Source organism: Elgaria multicarinata, chromosome 1, assembly GCF_023053635.1.
Source record: "Elgaria multicarinata webbii isolate HBS135686 ecotype San Diego chromosome 1, rElgMul1.1.pri, whole genome shotgun sequence".
Taxonomy (NCBI): domain Eukaryota; kingdom Metazoa; phylum Chordata; class Lepidosauria; order Squamata; family Anguidae; genus Elgaria; species Elgaria multicarinata.
The window spans coordinates 56,035,814-56,045,437 of record NC_086171.1 but is presented as its reverse complement, the minus strand read 5'-3'; the positions used below and the strand labels follow the sequence as shown (position 1 = coordinate 56,045,437).

At 43.1% G+C, this 9,624-nt stretch overlaps 1 protein-coding gene across 1 annotated transcript in view; it reads left to right on the top strand.

The window, feature by feature from the left end:
- The first annotated feature begins 396 nt into the window (after positions 1 to 396).
- Positions 397 to 9,624, top strand: part of GALNT15 (polypeptide N-acetylgalactosaminyltransferase 15) — a 30,653-nt gene continuing 21,425 nt past the window's right edge. Inside the window, exons 1-2 of the mRNA XM_063115827.1 lie at positions 397 to 1,221; positions 8,769 to 8,935. Coding sequence (XP_062971897.1) covers positions 668 to 1,221; positions 8,769 to 8,935 — 721 coding nt within the window. The 5' untranslated portion in view covers positions 397 to 667. The remainder of the gene's footprint in view (positions 1,222 to 8,768; positions 8,936 to 9,624) is intronic.

The following is a 9,624-nucleotide window of genomic DNA, read 5'->3' as shown; positions in this document are numbered from 1 at the left end:
GATTCTTCCCCCACCTTCTATTGCTCACAAGATTTTGTTTTGATAGGGTAAGAACAGTGAGGGCATTAGGACCAAGAAAAAGTCACACACACACGCACACACTGCTCTGTTATGTCTGGCAAAGTGCGTACTTATGTGTGAAACTGAGTCAGAGGCTGAGTAGTTTGCATCAATTGATCTTAGTAAACTTGAAGCATCAGAAGAGAGGGAGAAAAGCTGCCAACTCTACTTGAAGAGAGATTCCTCCTTGCTGCATCTGACAACATTTGGAATTTATTTTTGTTGTTGCAGGCAATATTTGGAAGAAATTTGTTGTTGTTGTTTTCATTTCACTCAAAATTAAAAGGAAATCTGTTCAACTTTAAGGTATCTTTACTGGGCTTTTTGGCCAACTAATAACATTTTCCCACACAGGGAGACAATTTGGAATTCTGTACAATAATAAAGATCATTCTTTTGCTACGTGGATTCGTTTCATCTTTTAGATTTCTTTCACCAATAACTATAGAGATTTTATGAATTGGGATTTTCTGTTCTGGATGCAAGAAAAGGGATGAAATTCTTTTTGGCAGGGCGTTGGCTGCAACAAAAGCAGAGGACCGGGATGCAAGATATACAGGACTGGCTTTTAACATGATCGTCTGTGTTTCTTTGCTCCTGAAAAACTATGCTGGTGAGGAAAAGATGCAGACATGGCTCTCGGAGACAGCAGTTTTTCTTCTTGCTGCTGGTGGTGGCCTTTTTTCTATTGATAGTAACAATGCTGAATCCAGCAGCCAAAGACCAAAACAAGGAAAGAAGATCCTGGGCAACAAAGTCCAGCCCTAAAGAAGGGTATCGGGTAGATTTTGGAGAACCTCAAGAAATCTTAGACAGCCAGGAGGACAGCCAGCAGTATTTGTCGATGGGAGGGCTGTCACCCATCATCTCCCTAAGGGAGGATGAGCTCTTGATGGCTGTAGAGTCACCCACAGCCAAGAGAAACCATACCAAAGCTAGGAAAGGATACCGGATGGTCAGGCAGCAAAGCAGGAGGCAAGAAGAAGGCAAGCAGGTGCAACACTCAGAGTTCCTGCTCCCGTCCCTTTCTCTGCAGGAGGATGAACCACAGACGGAGGTAGATGAACTGGCTATAGCAGGTCTGGAAACTCACGGGTTTAATGAAGCACTCAGCAAGCAAATCCCCCTTCGCAGGGAGCTACCTGAGGTACGGCATCCTTTGTAAGTAACATTTCCTAGTCTTCTCAGACTTCCTGAACTTCTTTTCCCTGCCTGGAACTTATTTTCTTGCTCTCTCTTTTCTTGAGATGGGGCTTCTTCCTGTCCCCAGGGCAGTAGTAGCTCTTTTACAAGCTGCACCCTACAAAGCAGGAACTCAAATCCCTGCTTGTTTGTTTGAATGGCAGTTGTGGCAGCAAGTGTCACCCAGAATGAATAATATGTCACTTGTAAGAAAATAGCATTCACTTTGACAAATCATCTGTAAGAGTGAAAATTACAAGAAAGTCTGGAATTTATCTCACTGATAAATTGTACAATCTTTTCTGATATTGGTGTGTGTGTGTGTGTGTGCACGTGCGTCCTTATCTAACATTGAGGCTGTATGGCAATCTGAGTGTGCCAGTTCACAAACACAAAGCAATGAGCAAATGCCCAGTTTACACTCTGTTTTGGGAGAGCTTTGATATTCTAGGAATGTCACTATAGCAGCTCCGTTCACTTTATTTAGTGGAAGTAATGGCATACTCTTTGACCAGGTGGATACCAAGTTTTCAGTCTTAGTTCTGAGTTTTGCTGCTTAGCGAAGCATGTAGTGGCCTCTATCGGCAGATGTGGGACTAGCACAAGATTTACAGCAAGATGTTATTTCAAAGCAGATGCCTGGTATTTCCCGTTTAAGAAATCCAGGGGCTCTTCCACACGTCGTCCCCAGAGCGCATGTATTCGACCCCAGTGCACCCCAAGAACGAGCGTGTAACTTGCCTGTAAAAGAAACGACGAAGAGACGACGACGACGCCCAGCTTCCTGCTCCTCCGCCCCGGACGGAGGGCTGTTTTTGAAGAAGGCGGGGCGAGAAGAGGAGCATTGGACGAGGGGGGGGGAGTTGGCAGTGGCGCCCCGGGGCAGCGCAGTAGGGTTGACCACGTGGGATAACCGTGGGGGGGGCACGGCGAGGTGAGCCCAGGTGAAAGGCTCTTTGCGAGGCGAGCGCTGCTCGCGTCCCGTGGCTGCCGGTAGCAATCTCTCTCCCTGCCTCCCTCCCCTCTCTCTCTCGCCTTTGCAAACAGGCTCAGGCAGGCGCTGCTGCCGCCGCCGCCACTACCCTCCCCCCTCTCGCCTCGAGCTGCGTGGAGAGGGAGGAAGAGGTTCTTTCGCGTCTCTTCCTCGTTTCTTTTACAGGCAAGTTGCACGCTCGTTCTCGGGGTGCACTGGGGTCGAATACATGCGCTCTGGGGACGACGTGTGGAAGAGCCCCAGGAAGTACATGCTTGTACATATAAGCACTGCAGTATTGAGCATGGGGCAAAGGCAAACTGCAAAAGTAAATTAAGAAGTGCTGTGGCTCAGTAACAGAGTGCATTCTTTGCAGGCGAAAGGCATCAGGTTCAATGCTAGTATCTTCAGGGAAAGCTGGGTAGGGCTTTGGTTTGAAACTCATTCACTATTGGCTATGCAGTCCAACAACAGCTGGAGGACCATGCATTCCCCATCCCCTCAGTACTGAGCTAGATGGACCAATAGACCTGTATAAAGCAGCTTCTTAACTTGCATGGGGGTATCAAAATGATGCAAAATTTCTGCCTTTAAGTCCATCTGACCAATATTTGTAAAGAAAGCAATTCAGATCAGTCACAGTGATATAGTAACAGTGGCTTCTTGTCCATATTATTGGCATTCACCTGGCACATTCTGGAGATTCCGGGTTGGATCTAACCCTCGCACAAGCAGAAATCCACTCAAACAATGAGACTTCCGCTTGTGGAATGGGACTTCCCTGTCCTCTCCTCCCTTGCAGTCCCCCATGTGTGCCCCAAATTTGCTCTGCAGTGTTCCCCAGTCTTCCTGAGCAGATTTGAGAGGTGTATAGGGGGCTGGGGGAGGGGGAAGGAAAATCCTTTCCATCAGCAGTTCTCTTCCACTGGCATAGCAACACCACTGGATACAACCCAAACACTGTGCAAGCTTGGTAATACACATGTACAAAAGTTCTAAAACTTTTAAAACACTGTGCAGATTCTTGACTCTTACTCAAATGCTGCTGGGAACTGAATCTCAATCAATCAATCTTTACAGTCAAAAGACCATTAGTACAACAAATTAAGTATGCTCATATTAATTCATATTAATAAAATAGAGAGATACAACATCATTAATCGCACATCCAGTGAATAAAAATGCTGCTCCTGTAACAACATTGAAGTGAAATCCAGCTTGCACATTCTATTTCAGTTGGGCCTCGTGTGGTGCAGAGCGGTAAAGCAGCAGTTTCTGCAGCTGAAACTCTCCCCACAGCTTGAGTTCGATCCCAGCGGAAGCTGGTTTCAGGCAGCCGGCTCTGGTCGGCTCAGCCTTCCATCCTCCCGAGGTCGGTAAAATGAGTACCCAGTTAGCTGGGGGAAAGGTAATAACGGCCAGGGAAGGCAACGGCAAACCACCCTGCTATAAGGCCTGCCAAGAAAACGTCAGCGAAAGCTGGCGTCCCTCCAAGAGTCAGTAATGGCTCAGTGCTTGCACGAGAGGTTCCTTTCCTTTCCCTATAATCTAGAGGCCAGAGAAGACCTAATATTTCCCATCACAGTGGTTGATCTTTTGATTCCCTTATGATTATTTTACTCCAGGGTACCAACAAGTTAATTACCAAGCAAGTAGCCAAATTCTTGGACCTGGTTATCCTCACTAGACCATTTATGACTGGTTGATCATAGAGACAAATTTACTGTTCAGAACTGAATCTCAGTGGGCCTGTTCAGATGACACTTCCTCTGTGGTTAGTGAAACCATGGTTCTCTGGGGTTGGCACTAACCACAAGCCATGCTGTCGCACGCAACATTTTAAGCCACAGTTAGAGCCACTAACCCTGCTGCAGACAGTCCAGCTGTGGTTAGTGAATGAGCAGGGTTTAGCAAAACGCATTGCACAAGACACCTAAACCTTGCTGCTTAACCAAAAGCTTTAACCAGCGGGGTTTAAGGTGTCTTCTGAACAGGCGCAATGAGGACTTGGTGGAGTTGTGTGTACTGCAGATGGCAATTATTCCTTGTCAAAATTTGTGTAATGTGCACCACTGCTTGTTTGCAATTATGCATTCTTCACAGGTCCAATTGGAAGCCCACACATGGTTTCTGATCTGTTAGTTTTGTTTAGTTGAGAGCTTATCTAGATAAGACATCCTGTGTACCCTACTTGCTAATAAGCCAAGCCTCCACACTCTCCAAACGGAAGACGGCTAACATCAATCACCATGGCAACCACCAACCTGATTCCAGTGACGATGAAATCTAACATAACACGATGTGCCATCTTCTTCCAGCTCACACACACAGAGAGGTGTCTCTTTCTCTGTCTTCACTCCCAGCAGCAAAGTGTTGTGAGATTGCTGGAAGATACCACGGCTCGTTTTCTGGATGTAACTACCTGATGTGGGAGAAGAGTAGATTGTCGCCCTGTTGTTGGAGTGGATGCTTCACTTCATTGCTTTGTGTTTTGCTACCTCTGGAGCCAATTGCTGTAGCTTGCATTTTATGTTTGCAGCATGCAGACTATTGTCATACAAACGGGGGCACTAACAATGGCTCAGCCAAAACACAGCGTTCGCTTGTGGTTTCATCATACCGCGGCAGCTTCTCCTAATTCTGTAGCTTGCTCCAAGAAAATGACACAACTACCTGTAAATTATACAAATCAATTGGATTCTCTAGAAAAGCCTGCGTGTACGAAGGAAGTATTTTGAAAAGAAGACGTACTGTTCATTAAAGGAGGGATTAAAACAAAGGAACTCATTAAGAACAAGGGCCGTCAGTGTTCTTGATGAACCGGATATGGAGTTTCTTGAGCTCAGCAGAGGACTGTGCACATACTGTGTACAGGATTGACCCTTTTAAAAAATCCTGTTAAAGGGGGAAGGGGTGAGAAGGAAAATATAAAATTAGCATAAGTATCTGGAGGTCAGTTCACATATTCCCAAACATGGAAATCCCCAAGGTGCTGTATCCCCTGTTCTTTCACATGCAACATTTCCTGGACAGGGACAACTTAGCCACAGTAGTAATGCACTCTACGCGGGGTTACTGTAATACACACTACGTGGGGCTGCCCTTGATGATGACTCAGAAGTTGCAGCTGCTGACCAAAACATCACGTAAAGGCCATATGACACCAGTCTTAAAGGAATCACACTGGCTGCCTATATGCTTCTGGTTGGAACTCACGGTGTTGGAGATAACATTTAAAGCCCTAAATAGCTTGAGACCTCGATACTCAAGGGAGCGCCTCTTCCTATATATGCTTGTCCAAGATTTGAGATCTCTTGGTGGAGCCCTTCTCTACGTCCCACCAATGCGAGACTTACATTATGGTGGGATATGGGAGAGGGCTTTCTCTGTTGTAGCACCCCAGTTGTGGAATGCCCTCCCCTTGGAGACTCGACTGGCACCAACTCATTTTGGCGCCAAGTTAAAACATGGTTTTTAATCAAAGCCATTGAGAGCTAAATTTGCACATCGTTTTAATTGATTTTATTGCTTTCAAATTTTCTACTGGTTTTAGTTTGTTAAAAGTTTAATATGTTTTTAGCTGTGTACATTAGTTATTGTTTTATACTGATTGAATTGGTTTTATCTGTATGCCATCCTGAGATCCCAATAATATAGGGAGGGACACAAATGTTTAATAAATAAATAAACATAGGGTAGCACTGTACCTGAGGCTACTCTGATTTTGAAATTCAGGGATTGGCAATAGGGTTTATAAATGAACACATGTACATGCAACACTCCTAGGTCCAGCGAACTATTTTGAGAATATAAGAGTCATGCTGGATCTGACCAAGGGTCTATCTGTTCCAGCGTTTTAGTCACACAGTGGCCGAACAGCTGCCCGTAGGAAACCCACAAAGGCGGCATATGAGAACAGTAGGACCCTCCTGCTAGTTTCCCCCCAGTAACTGATATTGAAAGGTATACTGCCTCTGATATTGGAGGTAGTATATGACTGGTAGCCACTGATAGTCTTCTCCTCCATGAATTTTAGACACAGGGGCTGTCTATACGGTTTCCTGTGAAGCTGTGCACTGGAAAATTCAGGGAGGTCACTATGACTCTTCTGCTACCTGTCCTCGTTCCTCCGTCATGGCAGAGGCTTCCTGGGTGGAAGTTGAACTCCAGTTGGTTGCAGGAAGCTGGGCAAGGGGCAGGGGGCAGGCCCAGTAAGCTGTATGGCCACCAGAAAGCCCACGGTGCCTCCTCCAGTGAGGATTACTTGCTGCCACCACACAGTAGCAATACTGCGGGGTTTGCCAGAGGAGTGCTGCCAACGTGGTATCGTGAAGGCAGGGTCGCACACCCTGAAAGCTGTAGCATAACTAATGGTGTTTTGATTCTCACTTTAAACAACAAGCCACCATGCCATACCCTAGCCTTAGAAACATGCCCCAAATTCTCTTGAGTGTGTGGGACTATATGTGTGGTTCTTTGAACATCCCTATATATTTTCACAAAATTTGTATTATATGAATGGGCTAGCACAATCATATCTAGCAATTTATAATCTAGTGGATATGGATATGTACATATACATACAAATATAATATAACATACTGTGATATAATATAACAGAACAATAGGAGATCATCATCTTGGGTTGGTAAGCAATGTGTTAACTTTAACTTTTTATGTATTCTTCTGTTGCTGGTTTAAATTGTATTTAGATGTTATGGTTTTATGGTTTTCAGTTTGCATGCAATTGACTTACTTTATTATAAGCCACCCGGAGATATTTTTTTATTATGTGGCATATAAATACCATAAATAAATAAATGGCACAAAAGTGAGCAACAACTAGCATTGTAAAAGCAACTATAAAGATGGCATGTTTCAACTTCTAAGGAGTATTTTCTTCATCCACAATAATATTCTTTTCATCTAGAACATTGTATGTATCATCCTAGAGGATTTGAAAACAAAAACTAGTTGTGTCATATATATAATCTCTTGTGCAATGTTAATATTTTTCCTGGGGTGTAAGTGCATTATAATGTATTATAATACACTCTTTAATTATATTCTTAATTTTCCTCCAGGAATCCTTAGCTTATAAGCAATTCAGTTACTTAACAAAAGTATTATGCAAAATAGTATTAACATTGGATGCACTATATATATAATCCTTACTAAATCTGTAATAACATAATTGAGGATTTAAAGGTGAAATTTAAAGGTGAAATTACCTATGAAAGTCAGGAAAACAAAATAGATAAACTCATACCTTTTAAAAGACCAACTCAGGTTACACACAACAATTCATCAGGCAAAGCTAAAAAAAGTAAGAAAATATGTTTTTTTTTAAATTTAAAGCAAACACACAAAGCTGATAACCACTGTACTGGTCATATGATATTTTTTGAAAAGTTTGCTCATCCTATTTATCTTATGCTGTAATACGTTTTGGCTGTTGCATTACACGGAACAGATATTATGCAATGCTTTCAATGCTGTGATGGAAAAATCAAGGACTGTGATTTTCAGCAAGGCCCTTAGGCAGAGTGACACCTCAGGCTACTGATTTTTAGTGTCATGGAAGTTTCATGTCACCCCAAATCAAGGACAGCATATTGTTAGTTATTTAATTTATTATCATTGTATTTTTACTGCCAGAGAAAGGCACTTGTGGGAGGTACTTCCTCAGATTCCAAAAAATATCTTGGCTGGCCTTGGGTACTTTACTCGGAGGAGCAAGGGGTGTTACTTGCTGCTCCGTCTCAAGCTGCAACTATCTTGGGCCAACCCTGAGAAAAATGGTCTAGGGATCCTACATGAGATCTGAGGGTAGCCAAGTGTCTTTCTTTACAGAGGACAGTCCACTATTTGAAGAGCTGTCAAGAGGACAGTCTTCTGTTTGAAGGTGCCTTCTCTTAGTTGGGCTACCCAGTCCAAGTCTGGTTTGAAGTCAAAGAATCATAATGAGGGAGAATTGAAGCCCATCAACACTTAGACCCAGTTTACATGTAGCAGCGGCAAATTGTGGGTTAATTAACCCAGGATTTGCCAGGTCTCATGCCCAGTGCATGCCACTGCTACTTTGCGTAATCAACCTCCATTTGGTCCAAGAGGAGGTTGTTTTGTAACATGGCTTAAACAACCCACAGTTAATATACAATTACTTCTTAGGTTAACTCTGGGTTATTTAACCCATGATTAACTCATGAAATAACCTCTGATTGGAGGTTGGAGGTTGATTAACACAAGATTTTCTGCTGCTACGTGGAACAGATCCTTAGCTTGCCATACAGGTCATCAAGCAAATTAGTATGCTCTTTTGTCCTCTCTTCTCGTGATGCATTTCCTCTTTTAGGGGGATCCGTTAAGTGGCAACCTTTGCTTCACTTCAGCTTTAGCCAATTCATACCACCCGTGGAGAGTCAAAGTGGGAATTACAACAGGTAGGGTAGCCAGGGGACCCCTGATGCTCTGAAATTTGAGCCCTGTAGCAATGTAATGTTATATTTAAGAGTGGGTTAATAAAATAATAACAATTTGCTCCTTTACACAGGTGCCTGCAGCAAGAAGCTGGTCCTAACCTGCCTACAGCAAGTGTTGTCATCTGCTTCCATGATGAAGCCTGGTCTACTCTCTTGAGAACAGTTCATAGTGTCTTGGATACAGCCCCAAAGGAACTTCTCAAAGAAATCATCCTTGTAGATGACCTCAGTAAACAAGGTAGCACCTTCTTCACTTCCACCGTCAGCTTGTTCCTACCAGATGTTTGCAGAACACAATGGTATTTACAGGGTCTATTTTGATAAACTGAAATTATTTGCCATGCTCAGTACTTCAAATTTTATACTTGCTTATTTTATTTTGCTTATTCTATATTTTGTAAATATATTCCCAGATATTTAGGGGGTTTTGTTTTTTTAAAAAAATGAAAACATTTACACCCTGCCATCCTGCCAGTATTGCTCCTCCAACAAGACTGACAGCAAATAATCCAAAATACTATTACAACAGATACAACAACAAAAAGAGATACAGCAGCTAGGAAAACACATAAGACTTGAATAAAAAACAACAAAATTAAATGCCATCAAAAGCCTGGATGAATACAAGATTTTTTTGTGTATTTTGCTACCTAAAAATTAATAATGTAGGCACTTGACAAATGTGTCCAGGGAGGATGTTCCATATTCTAGGTGTCACCACGGAAAAGTCTCTGTCCACAGGAGCCACCCATCTAACTTTAGCAAAAAAAATTTAGACATAGACAAGTTCATATGAAAAGAGAAAGTCCTTCAGACACTCTGATCCCAAACCATTTAGGGCATCTTTCCCCAGCATGGTGTTGATTACAACTCCCATAACCCTCACTCATCTGGGGATGATGGGGATTTTAGTCCAATATGTTTGGA